Source organism: Phoenix dactylifera, unplaced genomic scaffold (assembly GCF_009389715.1).
Source record: "Phoenix dactylifera cultivar Barhee BC4 unplaced genomic scaffold, palm_55x_up_171113_PBpolish2nd_filt_p 000207F, whole genome shotgun sequence".
NCBI classification, from domain to species: domain Eukaryota; kingdom Viridiplantae; phylum Streptophyta; class Magnoliopsida; order Arecales; family Arecaceae; genus Phoenix; species Phoenix dactylifera.
The window spans coordinates 573,626-599,836 of record NW_024067723.1 but is presented as its reverse complement, the minus strand read 5'-3'; the positions used below and the strand labels follow the sequence as shown (position 1 = coordinate 599,836).

At 39.8% G+C, this 26,211-nt stretch overlaps 3 protein-coding genes across 17 annotated transcripts; 1 reads left to right on the top strand and 2 right to left on the bottom strand.

Annotated features, from left to right (window-relative positions):
- Positions 1 to 1,845: 1,845 nt before the first annotated feature.
- LOC103720336 (carboxyl-terminal-processing peptidase 3, chloroplastic) lies at positions 1,846 to 11,649 on the bottom strand. 4 transcript variants are annotated; one of them, XM_008809990.3, is made up of 13 exons: positions 11,269 to 11,649; positions 11,000 to 11,081; positions 8,301 to 8,431; positions 7,719 to 7,805; positions 7,450 to 7,528; positions 6,183 to 6,271; positions 5,505 to 5,540; positions 5,167 to 5,286; positions 3,809 to 3,874; positions 3,568 to 3,717; positions 2,691 to 2,798; positions 2,267 to 2,350; positions 1,846 to 2,145 (listed from the first exon to the last, which is right to left on the bottom strand). In XM_008809990.3, the coding sequence occupies exons 1-13, from the start codon at positions 11,608 to 11,610 to the stop codon at positions 2,098 to 2,100; spliced, it is 1,422 nt and encodes a 473-aa protein (XP_008808212.1). In that variant the 5' UTR covers positions 11,611 to 11,649; the 3' UTR covers positions 1,846 to 2,097. The 4 variants fall into 4 exon arrangements, with proteins under 4 accessions (XP_008808212.1, XP_008808211.1, XP_008808208.1 ...); XM_008809989.3 differs by having other exon boundaries at positions 3,809 to 3,895; positions 11,269 to 11,648; XM_008809986.4 differs by having other exon boundaries at positions 1,846 to 2,350; positions 11,269 to 11,648.
- Positions 11,650 to 13,507: 1,858 nt separating this feature from the next.
- On the top strand, positions 13,508 to 14,698 carry LOC103720338 (thylakoid lumenal 19 kDa protein, chloroplastic). Its single transcript, XM_008809991.4, has one exon. The coding sequence runs from the start codon at positions 13,609 to 13,611 to the stop codon at positions 14,356 to 14,358; it is 750 nt and encodes a 249-aa protein (XP_008808213.1). The 5' UTR covers positions 13,508 to 13,608; the 3' UTR covers positions 14,359 to 14,698.
- Positions 14,699 to 22,156: 7,458 nt separating this feature from the next.
- Positions 22,157 to 23,832, bottom strand: LOC103720339 (probable polyamine oxidase 4). Of its 12 annotated transcripts, none has more exons than XR_005507532.1 (5): positions 23,479 to 23,811; positions 23,286 to 23,393; positions 23,009 to 23,100; positions 22,643 to 22,923; positions 22,157 to 22,543 (listed from the first exon to the last, which is right to left on the bottom strand). XR_005507532.1 is itself a non-coding variant. In XM_008809998.4 (5 exons), the coding sequence occupies exons 1-4, from the start codon at positions 23,382 to 23,384 to the stop codon at positions 22,676 to 22,678; spliced, it is 291 nt and encodes a 96-aa protein (XP_008808220.1). In that variant the 5' UTR covers positions 23,385 to 23,832; the 3' UTR covers positions 22,157 to 22,543; positions 22,643 to 22,675. The 12 variants fall into 12 exon arrangements, 5 of the variants coding, with proteins under 5 accessions (XP_008808220.1, XP_008808219.1, XP_008808218.1 ...); XR_003388118.2 differs by having other exon boundaries at positions 22,643 to 22,770; positions 22,894 to 22,923; positions 23,009 to 23,175; positions 23,286 to 23,807; XM_008809998.4 differs by having other exon boundaries at positions 22,643 to 22,770; positions 22,894 to 22,923; positions 23,034 to 23,100; positions 23,286 to 23,832.
- Between the last annotated feature and the right edge of the window lie 2,379 nt (positions 23,833 to 26,211).

Here is a 26,211-nt window from a genome sequence, read left to right as displayed (position 1 = left end):
AGCACATGTATTTAGGGAGGCAAGCAGGGCAGCAGACTGGGTCGCCTCCTTTGTCGCCCGGCATTCCGGAGATTTTTTTTGGACATCCGCATCAGATGTTCCTCCTTCTTTGTATTTCTTACTTTTCCTAATTTGGCGGGATGTACTCACGTTAGAATTATATGACATGAGTAGCCGCTTTTACAAAAAAAAAGAGGTAGCGTTGCCCCACTCCTGTTTAGGGTGCATCCAGGAACACGAGCATTATCTAATTAGCGGATGGGTTCGAAGCAAAGTAATATTAATAATAAAAAATAAAAGCGCGCTGGCAGTTTCAATGCTTGCCATTTAGCATGCTTCAGAGAGTTTGGGATGCTCCTTTAATGTATAATATAGATATAGATGATAACCACCATTGCTGTTGTATTCGAACTAATGTAGGAGCGCAGCTCGGACGATCCTGAAGTTGGTTGGAGACGAGCTAAGCAGACTAGTTGAGGCGTTGGGCGCTGAACTCCTCCGCCGGGTGGCCTGCAAGAAGTTCACTTGTTGGTGGATTTTCGGCAAGCACTCTCCAATGGCTAAGTCAAAAGAATAAGGCAACAATATGAAAGGGAGAAATTTCAGCAGAGTGAGAGCTCTATGAGAAGAGTAGTGTATTGTGTATATATTGCGTACCTGAGGTCTCCTGAGTTGCTTTCCTTATATAGGGAAGCCAATTTGTCGTTACCCGAATTGACGTGGCGTGCAATGATGGCCAGACAGTGACTAGTGGAACGACTACGGTATTGGTGCTAATCGAGCTGTCAACCCTTATCGATGCGTGCCAATTGTTCTCCGTGGTTGGCGACTCCTCGGTGGGAGCCGAAGTATTTCACTTCAGTTTACGTCCGAGGACAAAAAGGTCGATCAGGCCTAAGGTCCAGGTGTCCAATATTTTTTCCATCAACCACGTTTAAGAGCAATGTAAAATTATATAAGCATCCATCCAAAGATACGTGACCTATCGAGCCAGGTTGAAACAAGTAACAAGATTATCTCAAATTGGGTTGATGTATTTATCCCTATGTCCATGGCCCGAACATTTAACTCTGTCCTTAAATAAGTTAAATAGTTGGAAAATAATCATGTCAACCTAATTTAATTATTAAATGGATCAAGACTCTAAATCCGAACCAAGTCTATTTAACAAGTAGACAAATCAAATAGACGTGTTTTTTTTTTTTGATAACATGGATACTTTCATACCATTTTAATATGAGTACATCCAACAAAATCAAAAAGAGAAGAATGCGATAGAAAGAAGAGAAAACTCTAAACTATTCTATAAAAAGCCACCGAAATGCTGGGCAACGCACGATGCCATCCAATCAGCTGCCTTATTCATCTTTTAGCATACATGAGTGACGCAAGGCATCTAGATAATCTCACAGAAGACTATAAATCTACATGTATCAACCACACTTCAGGTTTGTTTTGAATTGATATACCATGCTATTAATTGTTGCATCCACTCAAGTGTCTCAAATGGACTAGAGACATTTTATATTTCATACTTGAATGCCTTCCACTAACTCAGGTGACACTAGCCGCCATAAATATCAGCCCCTCAAGTTAGCAAGCAAAGGTTCCATGGACTCTTGGATTATATATCTTCAAAAATCTAAATCTGAATACTTACCAAATAAATCTAAAGCTGCATATGATTCTTTAATACGTCCAAACTTGCCGTTTATAAACTCGTAGAAGTCTTACCTTGCCTGAACTGTGAGGCCTTGTGCCTAATAGCCCATTCAGGAATCAGGAACTTTAGTGCAGCTACTGCAACATGAGTACCGAGGGGCATAAAAAGATTGATAGATCATATTTACATTAAAAAGTATGGATTTTCCCTTGCTAAATCTCATCATAATAATTCATAACTAATTGCATATATGATGCATTAACCTTTTCTTTTTCTTTTCGTGTATACACTTGCGGTCTGTTGATCTTAACATAGTTTTTCAACAGATGAGGTACGTACATTGTAATGCTAGCTTACAAAGATAATTACCATTATTTATATTTATCACTGATTATATAAATTTGCTTGAGACTGGAATGGTCGCAAATCTGATTCTACTCATGAAGCTGTTCCCTTTGACTGCTGGATCTCCAACTCGTGTTCTGCCACCATGATGCAAGAATCAGACTCCAAAGCAGAGGTTGTGCTCTTATCTCTCAATAGCAATGCTTTGGGTAAAGTTAGTGCATCCGGAGTGCATTGTACATCAGGTGTAATGCCAACCTGATCAATGTCATGCAGCGCTGGTGACAAGTACTTTGCAACAGTGACGAATAGTGCCGAACCATCATGAAGCTCAGTCACACTCTGCATCGCAATTTTATAGACAACATCATGGCATAGGTTAAATGCTTGACAAGAGCTCAAAGAACTAATTGATTATGACTATTATAAGTGACCAAATGGTAATTAAAATTTTGAATCAGATAAACTGGAACAAAGAACTTTTAAGTTCTCTAGGCCCTGCCATTCTCTATGGCATCAGACTGCTGATAGTGGAGGTGCCATGTAGTCTCTCCCCTTTTTGGGTCCAGATGGAAGAATTCATCTCTGACCATGTCAACGGTCAAAGAGCATGAGGTTGTTTAGGAGTTACAGTTATATGAAGAACTCATACAGTTTATCATGTGAAACTAATGAAGAATACCTGAATTTTTCCTTTACCAAAGGTTTTGCGTCCAACGAGAATAGCACGACCATTATCATGTAATGCACCAGCCAGGATTTCACTTGCACTTGCACTACCTTCATTAACCTGTCTTGACAAATCAAAAACACAAAAAAGAAGTCACTTGGAGAAGTACCAAATTGCACTCTCTCCAGTCCGACAAATATATAATAAGCTGATCAAGAAGAAGTGCAACTTTGCGATTAATTATTAAAAGTACATATTAGACTGAAAAGACAATGGTAATAAAGAAGCATGTGACATACAAATAGAATTTTTACAAATAGGATAAGCTCAATAAAAACTTAAAGAGTGCTCAAGATGGAGTAACCAGTCATTTATGGAAAGTAAAAAGCAGTAAAAAGCAAAGAAATAGAGCCCTAACAGGAGTTAATTAATTGATATTTATGCTAGTTTCTTGGTATAATATACAATAATTCATAGAATTATTTAACAATACCATCTAATATGCAGAGGAAGGGTGAACCTTGGCGCAACAGTAAGGTTGCTCCATTTTGACCTCGCTGTCACGGGTTCAAATCACAAAAACAGCCTACCTACATGTGGGGGCAAGGTTGCATACATTTGACCTACCCCAAACCCTGCACGCGAACCTCGTGCACCGGAGTGCCTTTTTTTTAATCTAACATGCAAAGCAATCATTTTAAGATTTGTGCACGTTTTTAACTATTAACGAAGAGGGCTTTGACAAGACAGTAAATTGACCGAACCAAAGATTTATAAGGCAACACTTTGCCGCAGAAGAATATTCATGCATGCTTGCAAAATCAGTCACCATATTGTTTTGAATTACCAAATAATTTGAAATATTTATGAAAATGGAGGGAAAACTAACAAGAACAACAAGTGGATCATGCGTTATAGCATGTCCATTGACCATATTGATAGGTAACAAATATCCATCCCGGTCAATAGTGTTCACAAGAGTTTCGTCACCATCCAGCCATATTTGGGCAACATCAAGTCCAGCTTTCACTAAACCTCCCTGTGGAAAACATGAAGAGATCAGACTGATGAGATGTTATATATCTAACTGGAACAGTTAAAATATTTAATGAGTCATGAGAATTAACCACCGGATTATTACGCAAATCTAGTATGTATGACTGAGCACCTTGAACCTCCAGTTGATGAATAGCATTCTGCATCTCAGCAGCAGCGTTCTGATCAGAAACATGCAAACAAATATTGATATCAGAAAGATAAACAAAGTAATTTATTTAAACAATAGCATTAGATTTTCAGAAATATTGCATCCAGATCACACTAGAATCCAGTGTAAAAAAGGTCCCTATGCAATAAATCATGTTGGTAATATGTACGAGCTAACAAATTTTGTGAAGATCAGATACAGGACCAAATAAGTTCCTCTCAATACATGGTGTTTTCACAAAGATCTATCATTTTATTACCCTTTATTTTGTTGAGGTGAAAGGAGGCCCTCAGCCTCCCAGATTCACTTATCATTGTTATTCCCTATATTTCTTGGTGATAGTCAAACTACATCCACTATCACTAGGGTATTCTACTAATATACGATTTTCATGGTTGACTCTTCCTTTGGAGTTGAATTTAGGGATATATCTTTCGCCTGTTAGTTAAATTAAAAGTTTCAAAAGGAAGAAAAGTGAAAAACACACACTTAGATGATCTAAAATAGCCTACTCATATATATATATATATATATATATATATATATATATATATATATATATACATATATATATATATATATATATATATATATATATATATATATATATATATTCGATGAAATTAATATCATACACAATAGCATGACAAAGTATGTAATAAATTTGAATAAAATCTTTCGCTTTCCATGATCATGGATATGGAATTTTAGATGTTAATATATCCTTCCTCATGTTAGTTGATCAGCTCTGACTGGTATCAGATTGGTCTTGGCCGATTCGTCACTAACAGAAATCTGACACTTGCAAATGATCTGATAATGCCTTTATTTTGACGTGAAAAATCGTTATCTCCTCAGCATTGATTAGGGTAACAACGGAAGTTACATCTAAAAAAGAAAAGAATAGATGAGAACTACTTGACCTCATAATGCCAACTCAGAAAAAAGAAATTGATTTACATGTTACATCATAGTAACATTTCCATGTTAAAGAAGAAGGATCTTCCAGGAGGACAACCTAATCAAGAACCATGATAAAGTTGCCCAATTTCACTCGATCTAAGACTGAGTGACAGATATCCAATCAGAAAAAAATGTCAAAAAAATCAGATTCGAAAATTTGAACCAGATATCCCGAACGAATACCATGCATACCCAGTTGCTATATTTGACAAGCTTATTCAGATAATAAAAGAAATGCATTAAAAAATCAGTTAACTTCCTGAAGATTGCATCAAATTAATGCTTGCCATGCAACAAAAATAGCTTCAGAACCAGCACCTGTGAGAATGCAGATAGCCTCACATATCCAGTCTTCGACTCATGTCCATCGCTTGATTTATAAGAGATGACAGTGCTAGATATAGGTGACAGCTTAATAAACTCACGAGAAAGTTTCACCTTCAGTGAAAACAAAAAAGTTGTAGAGCTGCAATCAGGACTCATCCAACACAACCATGGATTTAAAATGTAATATGGCATCAGTGAAAACTTTAAAAGAGAAAGAAAGTTCACACAAATCATTCTACTGGAGAAGTTTAGCAAGTGTTATCTGCTAAAGACATATATAACTGATATTCCATATATGATTTTTTATGAAAAAAGGTAAAGAATTCTACCTCTCTAAGACCATTGCTGCTTCCATGATCCATCCCCTGGGAAGTCAGATTTTGCATCAGTTAAACTATACATATGCTTTCTGAGAGAGAAATAAGAATGCGATAAACTTGTCTGGGCCTTCATGTCAAGCATGTTGATGTTGCTAAGGAAATTCCAGTGTATATACCCATCAATCACTCTCTGTATATGCACTTTGCAGAAATTCTGTCAACTTAAGGATAAAACATGAGGGGAAATAACTGCCAGGAGTCATTTACTGGGAAAATGGCATATGCTCCACAAAATTGCAGATTATCGGAGAAGGAAAAAAAATGGATGTGAATTTATTATATCAACAACTTAGAAGGCATTGGGAAAGGAGTGGAGATGGTAAAGTAAGTAAATCATATTTAAAAATTAAGCTAAGGTTTGTCTTCACATTTATATAAGTAAATAACGATGTATTCAGGATAGCAATTGTATCAATAATTTGTAGCAATAATAACAACAGTTTACCTCTTTAAAGCTTTGCATGAGCTATACTACACACAATGACACTTTAACATAGAAGACTAAAAGATTATTTGCATTTTAGATTGCCACCAAAAAAAAAACAATTTTAATACACTAATTGGGAAAAAAATGCTCTTCATGACTATTAATGCATCATGAAATGAAGAAACTAAGTGGGTATTTACTCTGTAAAGCTTTACTGTCACACTTGTTCCAACATGCCCTCGAAGCTTCACAGCTGCCGCCTCACCATCAATTCCAGCAAGACTCTCTCCTGATAACAAAGAACAAAAGAACACTGAATCAGTCTTATTGATATCTTCTAGAATGGATCAGTTACATAGACACAATTTTCTGCTTCACATAATTAACATGTGAAAATGCTAGTAGACGTTCTACTTTGTTTTCTTCTGCAAGAGTTAAATTCATTTTGCACATGCAAAGCAATGTAGTAAGATGACTTCAATAATTAACAACTGAAAAGACGCTTTGCATGCACCTGGACGATTTGTACTGATAAGAAGGCCTTGTGGCACAATTGTAATGTCATCTATGTAGGAACAAGAATATGTGGAGTAAGGAAATGAGTATAATTGTTTAAAAAAAATGCCACAGTACAGGATATAGTAGATAAGAACTGAATAAGACTGCATCTTTCATGTAAGATAGGTAGAAGGCAGCCTCGTAAAATGAAAGATTTGGACCTTTTGCAAAAGCACAAGGGTAGCTGGGGAAACTTCGATGGTGGTTACAAAATTTAACTTATAAAGGTTACTTTGTCATGGATTTAACTTTTGAGAAGAATGGATTGCAAAGAATAACTAATACGGAACTTAAAAGAAAAGATAGGCTTGTTATCCATGATTATGGCACTTCTGATATTCATTATTTGAAAATGAGAAAGATCCAGATTTTATCTACTCTTTATCAAAATAATTAGATGATAAATGTAAAGATCTGTGTTAGAAAATACAAAGTGAACAAAGTGAGGCAGAGAATATGTGGTATAAGTATAATACTTGAGCCATGATGATATCATTATGGATAAAAGGATTTAGGATATATAAGACAACTATGACTTGGGAATAGGTTTAAGGATTGTAAAAATATTTCGAAACTAAAGTGCATTGAGTGATAAATCTTTTATAAGAAGGAAAAGGAATACTACAAAATTTTATTTCGATTACTAATACAGAGAGAAACTAAAACTCCAGCTAAACCTATGATTAAAAAACTGTAGTGAGCAAATAAATTAACAAGATTTAGATACTTATGAATCACATCTAGTGTGGTTATTTAAGAACATTGCCCTTACAGAGTCAAGTGCTTCTTTTTCCATCTCAAAGCAATCAAGAAAACGAGATTCAAAATTAAATTATGTGGATGAAAATGCACATAATTTTGATAAGTAAGCAGGAAAAGAAAAAGGAAACTGCTCTGTTTTAAACTTACCATCAATCTCAATCAGCTCATCCCCTTCATGTATGCCAGCTCGATCAGCTGGGCTTCCCTCGATACAAGACAGAACGACCTGTGCCAATATTGACATTAATAAGTAAAGGTTGGTGTTTCAATAAAACACACAACAGTGGCACATCATATCGATTTCTGTTTTAACACTATATAAATGTCATCTGCAGACATCATATAACTAATGCAAGTACTGCAGTAAAACAAAGCTAGATGAAGAAGAGATGGACTTGAAGAATTGTTTTACTAACCAAGCGTCCAGAACTTGGTTCCTTGTTGATAAAGAGACCAACTCCTTGCAGATTTCCATCACTACCTATTCTGAAACTTCGATACTCCTGCAATTCGAGAACAATTGTTAGGTCCAACTATGGCCTCAATTGCAAGAGCCAATTAAGAGAATGACCTACCCAGATATAACATTATAATTGCATAAAATGGAACGTAGTTAATTCCAACACTGAAAATATAACGATTTTTTTTAACATTCTAATTGCATAAAAATGGAACATAATTAATTTCAGGAGTGAAAATACAAGGGAATTTTTGCATGAAGTAAGAAAGGTGACAACAGAAAAGGAATAAGTCCTCATGCATGCTGGTAAGTGACTGTTTTTCCCTTTGAGCTCGAGTGACAAAGCACAACATAGAAAGTTTTATGATATAAATGCCATGAGTTACAGTTGCACCTAATGAGAGAAAAGTTTTCCTTGAAATTTGGAACATTTGTCCTAATAGATTTAAGAAGATGAAATATTCAACATCAAGCATAAGTAAAAACAAATAATGGAACATAAAAATGAAAAGACAAGGCTTGTTTCGAAACCAAGAACCTTTGGGCTAATAATTGTAGTAAATGGGTCCCCAAGGGATGCAAGCATTCCACTGATTTTGTTATATGCTGCATCTGCTGACTTCAGTGGAAACATTTCCACCATAGTCTGCTGTAGTTTTTGATCCCAATCTGCAAAAAAATAATCTTGTAAAGAATAATCTCATGAAAGAACTTGAATAGAAACAACTAACAAAACTCAGAATGATAAGAGCTAAAGTGAACGTAACAGACTGTAGAAACAACAACAACTAAGATTTATTCTCATAGTAAACAGGTAGAGGAGGGGAAAGAATTTCAAGATAAGTCAATGTTATCCAGATCAAATCCTTCAATGAGAGACTCCAAAATATTTCAATTATTTGGAAAATGAAGAAATGAAATGATGCTTTGGTAGAATTTTCCACATGGAAGACTGCAATAGGGTACAAAAAGTAAGTTTCATTTGTCAAAAATCTGCATGTATGAAACCTTGATGCACCTGCATGAGTTATAAATGATGCTTGAAAAAATTCATCTGCAGACCATTTAGATTCCATGCTCTAAGGGAATTTTCCATGGTGTACACCCAGGGTTTCTATGTCCGATATGCAATGTACTGATAATGATGAGGGGCAGCAAAAGTCGTGGACAGTCCAATCCAGAGGGCCTTCCAACTTCAGTTGAATAGTCTGAAAAGAGGTGGGTGATCAAGGACGAGAGACTAGGTGATGTGACTCATCAAGAGGAACAAGCTGAGTCAAGTATATCAAGTGATCCTTTGCACATTCCAAGTGAGCCTATTACAAGGTCCCAGGCTAAAAGACTTAGAAAAGCTCTGATTAGGCTTGTTCTAAACATATGGGCTAGGCAAGCTTCGAGTGGATCTACAAATATAAAGCTGGGCTTGAGCAATTTACAAGAAGTCATCAATGTCATTCAAGTAGAAGATGAGAGCTGTTGATGACACTTGGGCCAAATCTACCATAAATGAAGAAATCTTGCTGAATTTCATACATGGGCTGATTCATTTGAATCTGGACTTCATTAATTTGAGCTCAACATGGTGTTTTTATCTTCATTTAATGGGGTGCATGAATTTATGAAGACTTTTCATCATTTGAAACTTCTCATTAGTTGCTTTGTCTTTTCCATGCTTGGAGGGATATTCCAAGGTAGTTAATTAATGCTTTGTGTTTTCTATACTTGGAGGGGTGTTCCAAGGTAGTTAATTAATGCTTTGTATTTCCTATGCTTGGAGGGGTGTTTCAAGGTAGTTAATTAATGCTTTGTGTTTCCTATGCTTGGAGGGGTGTTCCAAGACTAGTATTTATATTTCAGGTCATGTAGAGAATGAAAAACAATGAGTTTGTTCTGAATTTCAGATTTGAGAGAAGCTTTCTCTTATGTTCTTCATTGAACTGCCTAAATTTATCAAGGATTGATCAACCTTGTGGCGTTTCAGCACTTTGGGTCCTTGTTTCTTCATATTCAAGGGTTCTAGTGGATCATCCAAATCTGGTTTTAGCTTTCTTGGGGTTAGAATATCATCTTGTTCGTGGGTTCTAAGGATCTAATCCTCGTGGGTTCGCATCACTAGGACAAGGTACCAAAGAACTTAAGGAAGCTCAACTTTATCAATGGATACAGCTTCGACGTGAAAGATTCAAAAAAATGAATAAGGCCAACCAGAAATATATGGACCAGGCTTGTATAGTATGATAATGGAAGTCCAAGTGATATTGTTATGCACATGGTTAGTCAATGTTGTTTATCACTTTCAAATTGTTCAGTTCAATTTTTGCTCACAAAAGGAAAAAAAAAAGAGAATTGTTCAGTTTACTCATGCAACATAATGAGTGGCATATCATCTCAACACCCTAGTTAAATTAAATAATAGGAAAAGATTTTGCATATTAGTTATATGGCAGCTAACTAACAATTTCTCATAGCAAGAATTCAAACCTCATTTGGACCTTTTGCTTTGTATGTTATGATTTAAGGTGCATAGGTGATCTCAGCCCCATTAATCTGAATAAAAGGAGACCCCCGTGCTGCCTCAGCCACAAAGATTAAGCTGCCAACCATCAAGCCATATATAACAATCCATAAACCGCAATGCATTAATCCCCAAATAACCAACCAACTAGGTCTAGATAACTGGCCAACCCTGGCCACTCTTCCAGGCTCCGATGTTTCCTTGATCTTGCATGGACCATTCATCTAGAGCTTTATCATCTCTTAAACCGTACATCTGCTGCACATGTTTCCATTGCCAAACTCATATTTGGCCCATCACATATGTTTCAAGTTCCATTAGTCCATGCAGCCGCACGAACTGAAAATCCAGATTCACATCACGGGACCGGAATCTCATGCATTCTCCAAGATATTTGAATCTTTAAACAACCTTGCAGGGAGCGTAAACCGAAGCTACCCCACTGTAAGGCTTTATTTTTCCCAGTAACACCTTATGAGGCTTTATAAGGGCTCGAGCAATAAAATTTCTCGTTGAAATGGAAAACCAGTAGCTAACTGACCGGTGATGTAATCCGACAAGAAAGCCCAAACAAATCGGCAGAACAATAAAAGTCAATAAATCAAATAACGTTTTTCTTAGAATGATAAAGATTTCAAAACGTCAACTTTTAAGGGAGGTTTGAAAATAATAATACTAATAATAATAATAAACAAAAGAAAAGGAAAATTTTGGCACGGTACCTTGATGGTTGAAAGTTGGATCTATGAAGGTCTCACGGATCAAGCCCCAAGCCTCCACCAGAGTTCTCTGCACTGTATTCACCTGACGGAGTAACAACATACTCATAAGAAATAAATAAAGAACATCACCAAACCGCATCTTTTAACTTAAATTTAATTCCCAATATTCATATATTATTCTAAAAAACATGATTTCTTGTTTTTCTGGAAAAAAAGGTCGTATATTGTCCGACCATATTCAAGAAAATCTTTTTTTCTTCCCCTCTTACCTCGCGAGCTCTGGAAACCGGGAAGGCAACGGTGAGGGACTCCGCGAGGGCCGGAGGATCACAGCCGTACATGGAGATCATAGCAGCAGCGGCTGCCGCAGCGAATCCGGCGGCCGCCTGCCGCAGTACTCTGGCCAGGCCTCCATCGGAGGCATCGATTTCGAATCCGACGGATCCGGAGGCGCGGAACTCCTCTCTCTTCTCCGACCGAATCCGGAGCCTGGGACCAGAGCGAAATTGAAAGGGAATGCGGACTCCTCGCGCCCGCTTTGGAAGCTCGAAGAGAGGCGCCGAGGAGAGGCTGCGGAGGCCGAGCTCGGGTGTTGGACGGAGGGATTCCATTTGGAGGAGTTGGGCCTGGGCGGGCGAATGAGGGCGGCTGCCTCCAATATAGAACTCGAGAGATTCCGGTGGGGCCGACTCGAATCTAAATAGTGGTCTCCGTAGCTTCCGTCTCCCGGCATCTCGAGAGAATCAAATCACCAAACACCTTGCCGTGAGGCGCGAGAACGCGTACGCGACGAGTGCACCACAGGGTCAGGTTTATATGGCTGTGGTCTCCGGGACTTCACCGTACGGCTCTTCGGCCAAGATGGCGAACGTTCGGGATGCCTGGCCCTGGACCTCTTGGGCGAATTAAAGAAATATATGATTTTTTTTTTCTCGAGGAAACTCTATGCACATTTTAATTGATCAGCAATGATTTCTTTCCCAATTAAATAGAAAAATTCGCCCGCTACATGTATCTAGTGAATTGAAAATGCTTTAGAGCTCCCATTAGCATATACAATTTTTTTTAATAATACTGGTTCCCTGTTGCTGTGTCAATTGTATTTTTGTAATATCAGGGAATTCAGGCAGGACCAGCTTTGCTTTGACACCTCGCTATCGCCATGTTTGGATAATTGGATCGCTGGGTGGTTCTCTCGAGATGCACCGTTTGATACCGATTTCAGAGTTTCTTGGTTTTCTTCCCGCAATCATCCGGGCTTTGTTGCATAACCAGGTTTCAATGTTTTCTCTCCCTCTTTTTTTTTTCTTTTTTTTGTTTTGCTAAAGAGAATGATTCATACAGATCTAGCACGGATACATCTAAAAAAATCAAAAAATAATACATCACGTAGGGCTCTTGGCAACTCCCTCTTCCCAACCTATAGGTCCACTCCTAAATGGTCTGCCATAAAGGAGGTTACCCAATTCGCGGCCTATTTGTCTTTCAAAAACTTGCCTAGCTAGGAATGTCACCCTATTGTCCACATAGTCCGAATGTCTAGGGGCAGAGGACAGAACCCCTTTGCACCACCGAACCCTACTAGGATTTAGTTGATCACCGTAGACGAATCATCCTCAAGGATGACCACACATTGAGCATAGCCCAGCCCTACTCATGCCGCCCTCATCTCAGTCTTCGAAACTGAAGATATGACGCCCACCGGCTGCAACCATCCTAGAGTCTGAACTTTTGATAACGAAGCCAGCACCACGCCTGCCACCATCAAGCACACATCCGTTAAAATTGACCTTGAAAAAACTAGGAGGTGGGGGCTCTCAGATGAAGAAGACCATCCGAGACACTACCAATCCCGACCGACTTACGGGTTACGGCGACAGGCTCGCGCTTCTACCTATACAATCCACTTCCGAAGGATCTTTTAGGTAAGTACTCACATACCCTGGCAGACCATTGAAAATCTTCTTCTTTTTTTTTGAGTATCGTCCTAACTTAGGTATCGAAAGATACCCACTGGACATACTCTAGCAAAACAACTTCTTTGTCTTTGTTGTTTCTGGCCAAAACTCGACCGCATGTTAGAACCCTATCGATAGCTCTTCGTCCCAATTTGCGGCCTTGCATGACTGGAATATTTCGTTGTTGTATTTTTTTTGCTCGACGCCTAAGACAAGCCGGATCTTAGTGGCAACATCCCCTAAAAAACATGAATACAAGATATGATTAAATATAAAATATGGATCCACATTACTTCATCCTATGGATGATTATATAACTATTGTCGATCAATCGTTCCGTTATTTATATCAGTTGCCTTACCAAAAAGAATACCAGAGGGAATCCGTGCTTTTACCTATCCGCCCCGGATCCTCCTGCGTGGAACTACAACGAAGCGTGAACACGTAAACAAAGTCCCACATCTTGCTCTTGCTCGTTCGCACTCACAAGCGTTCCACGTGCTCGACCCAGGTCCGGAGACAAAGGGAGGTGAAGGTAATAGATTGTGATCTGATCCCAGATTTTATGCCGCTAGTGGATAAGGTCACCTCCTCCCGGCTTCCACAGGCATCACAAACTCAACCCCCATCCCCCCCAGAAAAATCCACGATATGGCAACCCTCTTCGCCCCCTCCGCTGTCCTCTCCACCGCCACAACCGCGGCCGCCGCCGCCACCACCACCACCACCACCTCCCCGGCCCCTCCCAGACCTTTAATCAGACCCCACTTCCCTCACCTCAAATCTCTGTCCACCACCCTCGCCGCCACCGCCGCCGCGGCCTCACTCCTCCTCTCCACCCCCTCCCCCTCCCTCGCGGACTCCCCCACAGTCCACCTCTACTACGGCACCGCCGCCAGTGCCGCCAACTACGGCGGCTACGGCGGCAACGAGAGCAAGAAGGACTCGGCGGAGTATATCTACGAGGTCCCCGACGGTTGGAAGGAGCGGCCCATCTCCAAAGTGGAGAAGGGCACCAACGGCACCGACAGCGAGTTCTACAACCCCAAGAAGCGCGCCGAGCGCGTGTACCTCACCTTCCTCCCCGGGTTCCGCGCCCTCGCCCCCGTCGACGCCGTCCTCTCCAATCTCGCCCTCTCCGACGTCGATCTCCAGGACCTGATCGCCGGCGCCGCGTCCGTGCGGTCGGCGGAGCGGCGGGACGACAAGGGGCAGCTCTACTACGCCTACGAGATCGAGGGTGCCGGGGCCCACAGCCTGGTCTCGGTTACGTGCGCCCGGAACAAGCTATACGCCCACTTTGTAAGCGCGCCCAACCCGGAGTGGAATCGGGATCAGGATACCCTCCGCCGGCTCCACGAGTCCTTCAGGACCGTCGTCGACCCCGCTTCTCCTTCCTAGCTCTTCCTCGTCGGTGTTCGTTTCGATGTTCCCCGCGGTAATATGATATATGTAACGGCACTCATGAGCAAGACCAGATGCTATTAGGCTTCATTTCAAGTTCTTTTGTAGTGTACTGTGTCTATCTTATGCAGGAGATATCGCTTGGATAAGATTTTGGAACCAAAGTACTCGCTAGAATCAAGGAGATCAAAGAGTGAGGATTACCTTTTCTTCTGAGAACCAAAAAAGAGGATTTTCCAGCTTCCCTTGGATCTCGATGTCCATCTACCATGATAATCTCCCTATATGGCTGTAATTTTCCAAATTGTGTGAACTGCATTACTGGAGCTTCTGACAATATGCATGTTTTGGCAAACTACATATAAGGAATGCATTTTTCTCAAGAAATTGGAAAAGAAACGAACGAAAGAAAGAAGAGAAAAATATCTTAAAAGCTGGTTTGCATTCAGTTGAAAATTTTGAATTTCTTTATTAAGAACAATCTATATACTTTAGAGAATAAATCAGCAGTCTCACTAAGTTAATGACTTCTTGCAAATGATCCAGCAATGATAAGCAATGGTCATATTGCAGCAGACTGTCAACGTTGCTAGGAAAAGATGAAGAAGTTATTGCAAACTCTCGTACCAATTTAGTAGACGGACTCGGCTTTATACTGAATGTACAACTGTTGATTGCATTTGAAAATAGAAAAATTATTGTTTACAAGGAATGTATACCAGAATGCCTATTATCATGGGTGAATGTGATTTGGTTTGAGATTGGGTAAATCCTGCAATCGTGGGTGACAGGGAGAAGATTGTGCCTTGACGGAGGATGTCTTAATTGAATCCAAATCTAGAGTATTTTGAATTTGATCCTTATCAACGAGGAATGTATACTGGAATGCCTATAATCATGGGTGAATGTGATTTAATTTCACATTGAGTAACTCCTGCAATCGTGGGTGACAGGACGAAGATTGTGCCTTGATCGAAGATGCTTTAATTGAATCTAAATCTGGAGGATTTTGAATTTGATCCTTATCATGCCTGATCACGTTGAGCTTGATGCGGAGATGAGCAAAACAAGTCAAGACCAACTGTTTGGTGCCAGCTGGTCTTTACTGGAGATAAAATGAACTACCAAAGATCCTTGCTGGACTTTCTTCCTAACAAAGTGATAGTCAATTTCCACATGCTTAGTGCGAGCATGGAATACTGGATTTGCAGTGAGATACGTTGCCCCTATGTTGTCGCACCATAAGACAGGCCGAGTGGGGAGAAAATTTCAAGTTCACGAAGCAAAAATTGGAGCCAAATAGATTCTGCAGTAGCATAGCCACGGCACGATATTCAGCCTCCATGCTTGAACAAGTAACAGTGGGCTATTTCTTGGAGCTCCAGGAATTGAGATTGTGCCCAAAAAGGATACAAAAACTTGATGTGGATTTTTCATCGTCGGGACAGCCAACCCCATCTGCATATGAGTAAATGGAAATCTGAGAAGAGGAGCTTGGTCAAATGAGAAGTTCGAAATCAATGAAAAATTTCAAGTAGCAGAAAATGCGCTTTACTGTCGTCTAATGAACATTCATTGGTTTGTACATAAATTGACAAACCTTGTTAACAACAAATGAAATATCTGGACGTGTAAGAGAGACATATTGGAGTGCACCCACGACGCTGCGAAAAAGAGAAGGATCCAAAAATGAATTCCCGGCAAACAAGGATAATGGTTGAGAGGATGACATTGGTGAGGAGACCGGCCTGGCGTCGAGCATATTAGTGCACCGAAGAAGGTTGAAATTTTATCTTCTTTGAGAGAGGAGAAGACCAGCAGATACACGCAGCACTTCAACACCCAAGAAATAATGGAGATCCCTTAAATCCTTGACAGTAAACTCACAACTTAAATCAAAAATGAGTTTAGTAATTGTAGCATCATCATACCCAATAATAATAATGTCATCCACATACACAAGAACAAATAAAGTAATGAACCATGTTTGAAGATAAATAAAGAAATATCAAAACTGAAATTCACAAAGCCGAGAGACAAGAATTGCTCGCTCAAACGAGAGAACTAGGCACGTGGGGGCTGCTTCAAGCCATAGAGAGCTTTGCGTAATTTGTAGACGTGGTTGGGAAAATTAGGATGCACATACCCAGTCGGTTGGCGCATATAAACATCTTCCGAAAGAAATCCATGGAGAAAGGCATTTTGAACATCTATTTGGCAAATTTTCCAATGATGTGAAACTGCAATACTGAGAACTAAGCGGATGGTAGTTGGTTTAACCACGAGACTGAAAGTATCATCAAAGTCGATATCTTGCTGTTGGTGATACTCTTTGGCCACTAGCCGAACCTTCCTATGCTCTATAGAGCCATCAAACTTTTTTTTTTGTTTTATAAACCCACATAGAACCCATAATGTTCATATCTGGGGTAGCCGGCACAAGGGACCAAGTGCCAATTTTCATGAGAGCTAAAAATTCTTCATCCATAGCAGAGGGTCATTTAGCATGCTTACTAGCCTCAGTGTAACAAGAGGGATCTTCAGGGACCATGCTCATAGCAAGAAGAGCTTTTGGCAAAGGATAATGAACTGTGCCATCAGTAAATATCTTTGGTTTCACAATATCATTCTGAAAGCGAGTCTACATAGGATGAGAACGAGGCATGGGAACATCAATAATAACAGCAGATTCATGAGGCAAAAGATGTGGATTTGTCGGCAAGAACTCAGATGTTGTGAGAGACGTAGAGGAAAAAGAAGGAGACTGGTCATGGGAAGGAGAGACATGTATCGAAGGAGCAGAAGAGGAAGATAAGTGAGACGACGTCGTCTCATTGAATGATGTGGACTTGTTTGGAAGAGAGGACAACATAGGGGTGGAGGCTGTTTGGGTGTTATTTAGGCGTATGGAAAAAGGAAGGTGTGTCATTGGTATGGCAGCAAATGGTTGAGTGGGTATCGAACTTAGACAAGAAAATGGGGACAAATTCTCATAAAAAATAAACTGCCTAGAAACAAACACCTTGCCAGAGGTGAGATCTAAGCATTTATACCCACGATGGTTGTTGCTAAATCCAATAAACACACACTGCTTTGACCGAAAGTCAAGTTTATGTTTGTTAAATAGGTGAAGGAGTGGGTAGCATGCACAAATGACAATGTGGAGAAGAGAAAAATTTGAGATTTTGTTAAACAATTTTTCAAAAAGGGAAGTGCCAAGTGGATATGTAGGAAGTCAGTTGATGAGATATGTGGCCATAAAGAAGGCGTCATCCCAATAAGCATGAGGAACACAACCATGAGATAAGAGAGACAGCCTCGTTTTGACAACATGTCGATGTTTTCGTTCAATAGAGCCATTCTGTTGAGAAGTATGGGGACAGGTGATGTGATGGTTAATGCCAATATCTGTGAAGAATTTGTGTAGAGAGCGATATTCCCCATGCCAATATGTTTGGACTAATTTTATTTTGCAATCAAACAGTCGTTCAACTAGTTTTTGAAAAGAACGAAAGACAGTTACGACATTAGATTTACTGGGAATAGAATGGAGCCAAACAAATTTGCTAAAATGATCCACAAATGACATATAATATTTATTTCCATAAGAAGACATAACATGGGATGAACCCTAAACATTTGAGAAAATTAACTCAAGAGGAGAAGAAGACTCTGACTGAGACTTATAGAAGGGAAGACGGTGACCTTTTCCTTGTTAGCATGCTAAGCAAACATCAGAAATTTTATTTGAGGAAACGGAAATACAGAGGAACGACTCCGATAAATGGCTAGAAGCCATGCATTTCTAAATGGAATCTATGGAGGTCAATAATATGTGGACATTAGTTGACCCACTCGAACGAATAAAACCCATAGGGTGCAAATGAATTTTTAAAAAGAAAAGGGGTGCAGACGGAAAGGTGGAGACCTACAAGGCTCGTCTGGTTGCCAAGGGATATCGTCAACGCTATGGTATTGATTATGAGAAAATATTTCTCCTGTGGCAATGCTCAAATCCATTCGGATTATTCTTGCGATAGCAACACATTTTAATTATGAAATCTAGCAAATGGATATGAAAATCACCTTCTTAAATGGAGATTTGGAAGAAGAGGTATATATGATACAACATGAAGGTTTTACATTCGTAGATGGATCAAAAGTGTGCAAGCTTTAGAGATCCATATATGGATTAAAGCAAGCTTCTCGGAGTTGGAATATAAGCTTTGATAAAGTGATCAGAATGTATGGCTTCATTAAAAATGAAGAATACCCTTGCATATATAAATGGGCTAATGGTTTAGTGATTGTATTTCTTGTTTTGTATGTGGATGATATTCTCTTAATCGGAAATGACATCCCTACATTACAAGGAATAAAAGTTTGGCTATCATCACAATTCTCCATGAAGGATTTGGGAGAAGCATCTTACATCCTAGGGATGAAGATCTATAGAGATAAATCTAAAAGGTTGCTTAATTTATCCCAATCCACGTACATTGATACCGTGCTGAAAAGGTTCAGCATGATGAATTTCAAGAAAAGCTATCTTCCGATGGGCTATGGAATTCAGCTCTCTAAAAATGATTGTTCGACAACTCCTCTAGAAAGAGAGACTATGAATAGAATTCCATATGCTTCAGCAGTGGGATCTATTATGTACGCAATGACATGTACCGGACCATACGTGGCATACTCACTAGGGGTAGTGAGTAGATACTAGTCTGATCCAGGTAGCAACTATTGGAAAGTTGTAAAAATCATTCTTAAGTATTTAAAAAATACTAAGGGCCAGTGGCTTGTCTATGGAGATACTGACTTAAAATTAGTGGGATACACTAATTCCAGTTTTCAGTTAGATCAAGATGATAGTAAAAGTGTATCGGGTTACATCTTTACCCTAAAAGATGGTGCTGTCTGTTGGAAAAGTTTCAAGCAACATACTGTGACTGATTCAGTGTGCGAGGCGGAGTACATTGCTGCATCCGATGCCGCCAAGAAAGCTGTATGGATGCAAAAGTTCATCACCGAGCTTGGAGTGACATCCTACATTGATGGTCCAGTTCCACTATTCTGTGATAGCATCGAAGCCATTGCTCAAGCGAAGGAACCAAAAACACATCAGCGGACCAAGCACATTCTGCGACGATATCATCTTGTTCGAGAGATAGTAGAACGAGGTGATATAGATCTTCAGAAGATCGATGGAAAGAAAAATCTGGCCGATCCATTTACTAAAGTTCTCGGCACCAAAGAGTTCAATGATTACATAAGATGGGTATACGATACTATACTGATTGGCTTTAGTCCAAGTGGGAGTTGTTGAGAATTATGTCCTGAAAGACAATCGTCAGTTGTTGATGATTGAATTGTATATGAATTAATAAAATTAATAAAAGTTATTTGGCAATATTTCATTATATATTTTACATCTTCGTGAACTCAAGTAATATAATGAAGTCCTTAGGACTCTATTAAACGATAAAGGAGGATTTATCTGTGAGTCCTTAAACTAGTTTGCGACCAAATGATATGCGATCACTAGGACAATAGCATTATCAAGAATAAGTCGTTGTATGCCATATATGTTGGTTGTCCTCTTAACCAAGGAGTGTAGAGACATTGATATGTCATACAGATGAAGTATAGGTATACACTTCACTGAATGTGACCAGTTCCGGAACGCTCTGCTGTCAAGAGATATTTCGAGTGGATATGGGTATAAGTATCCCTTATACCTGAGATCACCACGGTGACTTGCAAGCAACTCACTATACTTTGGTACCATACTATCTAAATTTTTAATTCAGTGATGGAAGGCTACTGGGTGCAGTCAAGTACTTGCGAAGTCGGAGCATAAGTCAAGATGGAGTTGACCCCTCCTGTTGACAAGAGATAATGCCCTTGTGTTCAACTTAGCAAAACCTTGGCCATGGTAATCCTTGTGAGGAGTCACATGATTTATAAAATTAAAATACATTTTAGATGCACTGATTAAAGAGTTGACAGAACTCTGAAATCATGCTAGGCATTTGGAGTCATAGGGATTAATTATACGGTAACTATAGTCCAAGAATTCCAGAATATTGCTTTGCAATTTTTCGACTTATCCGAATGTTGGGTACCATTGCTAGATAGTTACTTTAATTAGTACAGGAAGTCGTTCTTGTGCTACCGGCTTAGGTTCGAACATATGGGATCACACGCATATAAGTTTCTAGGTTGATCAAATAGCTGATTGGCGATTAAGAATCGTTTAGGGGTACATCGGTCAATTCAATTGACAAATTATCCTAAGCAAAAGTTGCAGTAAAATAATTATTGAATTATTGAAGAATTAATTATAAATTAGATTGCTAATGAACTCAATTAATTGAATGATTGAGCTCAGGTTTAGCAAAATTGAATAAGATTCAATTTGGGCTACATCAGGATTTGACCTAATTGGATTGGGTTCGATCCGAGTTGATTAGGCTCGACCCAATTAATCGAACTTGATCCAATTGGATTGGGCTTAACCCAAGCCTATTAAAAGTCCTTATTTGATAAGAATTCTAAGTTTAAAAATTTAGAAATTGATAAGAAGAAGTATCCCTAAATTTTAGGACCCTATCTTTCTTTTTTGAAAAAGAAAGACATCTCATACTTATCCTTTAAATTCATGGTGCCTTCCTCTTTATTTTTGGCCAATTTTTGGCATGAGGAAAGAGGAGGCGTGGGGCTAGTTTTCCAATGAATTTCACGCCTCAATTCTTCCTAAAGAGATTGGAATCAAATTCCTAATTTGTAGGGACTGAATGGTGCATCAAGCAGGGTGGCATACGGCTGAAGTTTGGGGTGCATGAACCTCCTAATTTTTAGGGATCCATGGCACAAAATTAAAAGAGGATTTGTTCATTCTTAGCTGCCGATTCATTAGAATTTTTTGGAAATTTTATCAGCCAAATTCATTGGCTAAAATAGGTGTGAGGTGTGGGGAGTCTTTTGGCTATAAAAAGACCCGCACACCTAGGGTTTAACAGATATGGTCTTTAGAAAGGGTTCTAAATTCTAAAAAAACTTTGAGAGCCAACCACCCTCTCTCCTCCTTCTTCTCCTTCATCTCTATTCTTCATCCTCTTGAAGAAGAATCAAAAATTGAGTGCTTCGAGGGAGAAAAGTTCAACCACTGTAGCACCTCTACGCGAGCTAGCACTCCCACAGAGGAAGATCTTCCTAGAGCTTCACGTGGATTATCCGTAGAGTCCGGACGCATGTGCGGCTACATAAGGTGATCAAGACATCATCAAAGTCCTCAAAGTAAAAAGGTATTAGATCTGATCTCATTAAAAATTAGGATTAGAAATCAAGGTTGCTGAAATTCTGCATGACTACATTTTAGACATAGAACATGCATAGCTACAAGAAAAACAAGATTTGATGATGCTTTTTAAGGCTTTTACCGACGCTTATAAGTGTCGGTCAGTTTCCTTTCGATGCTTTTAAAAGCGTCGCCAAAGCGTCGGCTATGTCAACGTGGAAAAAAGAATTGCCGACGCTTTTAAAAAACATCGTTAAAGCGGTTTTTAGCGATATTTTTTAGCGACACTTTTAAGCATCGCTAAAATCCCAGCTAGCGACGCTTTAAAGCGTCGGCTTTTAACCTTTTGATTTTTAGTTAGCGATGCTTTAAAGCGTCGTTATAAATATTTTTTTAAAAAAATATTTTGAATGAAAACTGTATTTTTTTTTCTTTTTTTGGCTGACGAAGGCCTATGTAGCATTGAGAGTGTCAATAAGAGCACAGCAAAAAATATGGCAAAAAAAAACAAAAATCTACTTCCATTTATTTTCAAATAATACACGGTTTCGTTATTGATCCAGCAAAAAATAAACTACATCCTAAATATTTAGAAGGGTATCATTTCGGACATTTCCTCCCTTAATACAATCTGGAAGCGGTCCGAGATACCATGCTGCAATAATAGATGCCTTCGGCAGTCTTCGGCAACCAACATACCTGATGTATAAGCTCCATGAACAGACCCAGAATGATCAACAATTAATGCTTCCCCAGCAAAATATAAATTATCCACAGGAGTGCAAAATCTCTCATACAAATCAGTTGGCTTCCCAACCAGATCACAAGAATAGGACCCAAGGGAATCTGGATCTGTACCCCACCGAGAAACCAAATATTGAACTTGAAAAAAAAAATTACAATTAAAAAAATTAGTCCGAAGCTAAAATCACCATTGGAGTACAGCACAAACACCAATGAATACAGGTGATAGAATCTTACCGGCTCTGTGGCATCTGGTAGCATTTTCTTAAGTTATAGCATCACAAAGTTAACAACTTCTTCATCAGATAGTTTCTCAATGTCATGAGCAAACCTTCCAGTAGCCATGTACACAAGAACAGGATGTCCTGTTGCTTTGTGGAGATTGAGAAAATAGCCACAGGCATAAGATGTTGGAGCAACCATTCCTAAAACTTCTACATTAGGCCAAAAGGCAGTACTAAAGTGAAGAGCTATCTTGTTCTCATTACCAGTATAGCCACCCAACATGCAATAATGCTCTGAAAAATAAATAACAAAACCTCAATTAGATGTCACTATCCCAAGATTAGCTATTGCAAGGGGGTTCTGTAAATTTCAATGTACATCAAAAATTTTGTATGTACTATGCCTCTCTTCAGCATTCCATCGAATAGATGTCGTGCTTGGCCGCCGCCACTCTTCTCATAGTCAGAAGGCTGAGAATATTGCATCCGTGGCAAGCGAGGAGGACAGCAGTGAGGGAGGTGGAGTTCGCCGAAGATCCGGCATGGCTAGATCCGCATACTCGCAGTATAGTTGGTCAGCAAGTTGCATAAAGATTTACAGTTTGAGAAGAGAAAAGAAAAATTAAATGAAAAACTACCCATATTTCTCAACATACCTTCTTGAGGGCCAACTCCTCGATCAACCAGGCCTTGGTGCGCCAGATCTCGGCATTCATCACTATCGCCGCCGCCCTATTTTTCTCCCCGGCTGCCATCTCCAATTTCTACACAACAGGGACAAGAAAAAAATGCGCCACTAAGGAAACATCAGGGAAAAGAAACCTTGGAAGGGAGAAAGAGGAGGAGGACCTGGAGGGCGTCGTTGATGTTAGACTTGACGGCGGCGGCGAAGAGGCGGGCGAAGACATCATCGCCGGAGATGTTCTTTGTGCGCTGCTTCTCGACGCCACAAAGAGAAGCGGGGAAAAGAGGAGGGGAGCCGAGGTTGAGCCGAGGATGAGGCCGCCGCCTGCGGTGATGGAGAGGGAGGAAGAGTAGTAGAGGCAGAGTTCGGAAATGCGGAGGGAAGAGGGAGATTTGAGGAAGAGGAGGACTTGGTCGGGGAAGGAGATGGCTTCTTGAATCTGGAGGGGGTTAGGGATTTGGTGCGGGGGGGGGGGGGGGGTTTGCGGTGGCTGGAGAGGTTAGGGATCACCTTTTGAAAGCGCGTGACGGAGAGAGAGAGGAGAAAGGGGTTAGGGATTAGTATGAAATAGGCTCCGACGACGTTGTCTTAGGCTGCACCGGCGCTTATTAGCGTCGTCTATTGCCGGCGCTTGTTACAAGCACCAACAAATTTTGATGCTAGACCGAAAATTGCCGACGTTTGTAAAAAGCGTCGGCAAAAAGCGTCGCTAAAATCGACTTTTCCTATAGTGATACTTGTTTAGGATATATGTTTAAAGTCCTGGATTTATTTTGGTTGTAGAGATATGATCTCTAGCATGCATAGAAATTAAATAGTTTAATTCATGCTTCCGCTGTAAAATTTTAAAAAATATATGCATGCGACCATTAGGGTTCCCAACAATATGCATATAGCTTGGAGCTCATTCTTATAAAAAATGCAAAAAAAAAGAAAGTTGGGGTTTTTATTACATTCAAGGATAAAAAGTGGCTCTTTCTTCTTTTTTTTCCTGATAAACACGAAATACTACCATGGAATCAACAAAGTAGAACAAGAGGACCATAGAAAATGACATACTATAAGCTTGTGAAGAGCCTCATGGTGAGGTAGAGGCAGAGTGTCGGCGAGTGCCTTGGCGGTAGGGGCTTGAAGGTTGGGGAGGAGAAGGAAGAGAGGATAAGGGAGTGGCGAAGGCTAGCCAGCCTATCACCTTCCACCATCTCTGCCACATCTTTGTCCTCTGCCCAGTAGTAGAACATACGAAGAAGTACAGGGTAGGGAGGGGCAGAGAAGTGCAAGTAGGGTAGGGGAGCCACAAATGGCCAGGCGGGTTGTGACAGTTATCGAGTGAAGGGCAGTGGAGAGGGAAATTAGGGTTATATTATATCATGTCAGGTTCGAGGCTGGTCTTGCCATTACCCACACTCGACCTGACTTCACTTCGGGTATGGGATCTAAATCTACCACGAGTTTAAATGGGTTGGATAAAACCCACCATATTAGGGTCGGATCGGGTCGGGTATCCGAATGGGTTGGCTAAAATTGGCACCCCTATATCAACTAAAAGACTAGACTAGCTAAGTAGTGATCTAACTACCAAATAAGACTCCACTAACTAGCATTGTTGTATTATGCTGTTATCGAGATCTCCACCAATTGGCCTTGCCTGCCATGCCCAAAATCCTCCAAGATTTACACAGAATATACCACATAAATATTTTGAAGTAGGTATGTGTTAATGTGCATTCAAGGATTGACCAAGTGTGGAGGCGTTGGTCGATCATGTCCTCTTCAGATGCAGGATAGCAGGGCGACTGTGGAGATTGACCAACATCTCTTTGGTGGTGCTCCATTCGACGAACCCGACTGACTCCTTCCTTTAGTACCTGATGAGTGGGTTAGGTGGGCCACACCTCAATTCGAAGGTCGTTGCGGCTGCATATGTTGCCTACCATATCTGGATGGTTAGAAATGCTTGATTTTTTGGAGAGAGTAGTTAACTACCGAGGATAGTCTTGGAAAGGACTTAAGTGTAGACTATTGAAATCATCCACTCAGGTTCTTTTGGAGAACCTTTGATAGTTTGGGGCATCTGGAACTTCATCTCTGCTCTTGCAGCATCTCAGACGATGTTCATCATCTAGGAGCCTCCATCCCCAAGTTTTCTCAAGGTCAACTTTTATGGATGTGTAATGGATGGTGGTAGGAGGGTAGAGCATGCTTTGTGATTAGAGGCTCAGACTCTAGATTTATAGCAGTCGGTGGGAGCTTAATCTTCGATATCTCGGTTCTTGGAGTGGAGTTGAGGGTTGCTTGGGCTAGCCTCAGCCATGCTCGACACATTATGAGAGTTGATGCCATATTGATGTAGGGTGACTCGGCCATAGTGATTAGTTGGATTTAGAGATGAGCCAAGGAGATGGACACGCACCCGCGACTTCAAAATATTGGAGCTTGGTGAGAGGATGCATCTCTTTTGAGACGAGGCATATCTACTGGAAGGCAATATGGGAGATAACATATTGGATGGCTTTATTTATAACTAATCACTTCGGTGAAATACTTTGGACCAACAAGGTACAAATGCCAAGGATTTTTCAAGATTTATTATTTTTTTATTTTTTTAGATGTATTCACACTAGAATGGTGCGAAATGCCTATCTTAGCAATATATATATAAATATATCGAGACCGAAAATGTATTTAGTTATTCATTATGCTTTTAAACTTTTCAATAATACATTTTAAAATTTCTAAAAAAAAATGTAAGCTTTTATGTATATTTTTTTTTTTTTGTAAATGAAACCATTCATAAACCACTACTATCACCGTCTTCACTATTGATGCTGCCATTCCATCGGTCCTACCATCAGCTATTGCTGCTGATAAGCTGCCACCATTATCGCGACAATTCA

What these genes read in the sequence shown, in the direction of transcription:
- LOC103720336 (XM_008809984.4), bottom strand. Translation starts at nt 11,610, where the DNA reads ATGGAATCCCTCCGTCCAACACCCGAGCTCGGCCTCCGCAGCCTCTCC. An exon ending in TGAGCTGATTGAGATTGATG is followed by an intron (nt 6,272 to 7,449) that starts GTAAGTTTAAAA and finishes CTTTGTTATCAG; the next exon opens with GAGAGAGTCTTGCTGGAATT. An exon ending in TAGATTTGCGTAATAATCCG is followed by an intron (nt 3,718 to 3,808) that starts GTGGTTAATTCT and finishes TGTTTTCCACAG; the next exon opens with GGAGGTTTAGTGAAAGCTGG.
- LOC103720338 (XM_008809991.4), top strand. Translation starts at nt 13,609, where the DNA reads ATGGCAACCCTCTTCGCCCCCTCCGCTGTCCTCTCCACCGCCACAACC.
- LOC103720339 (XM_008809994.4), bottom strand. Translation starts at nt 23,384, where the DNA reads ATGGCAGCCGGGGAGAAAAATAGGGCGGCGGCGATAGTGATGAATGCC. An exon ending in AGGAGTTGGCCCTCAAGAAG is followed by an intron (nt 23,176 to 23,285) that starts GTATGTTGAGAA and finishes ATGCGGATCTAG; the next exon opens with CCATGCCGGATCTTCGGCGA. An exon ending in CGATGGAATGCTGAAGAGAG is followed by an intron (nt 22,924 to 23,033) that starts GCATAGTACATA and finishes TTTATTTTTCAG; the next exon opens with AGCATTATTGCATGTTGGGT.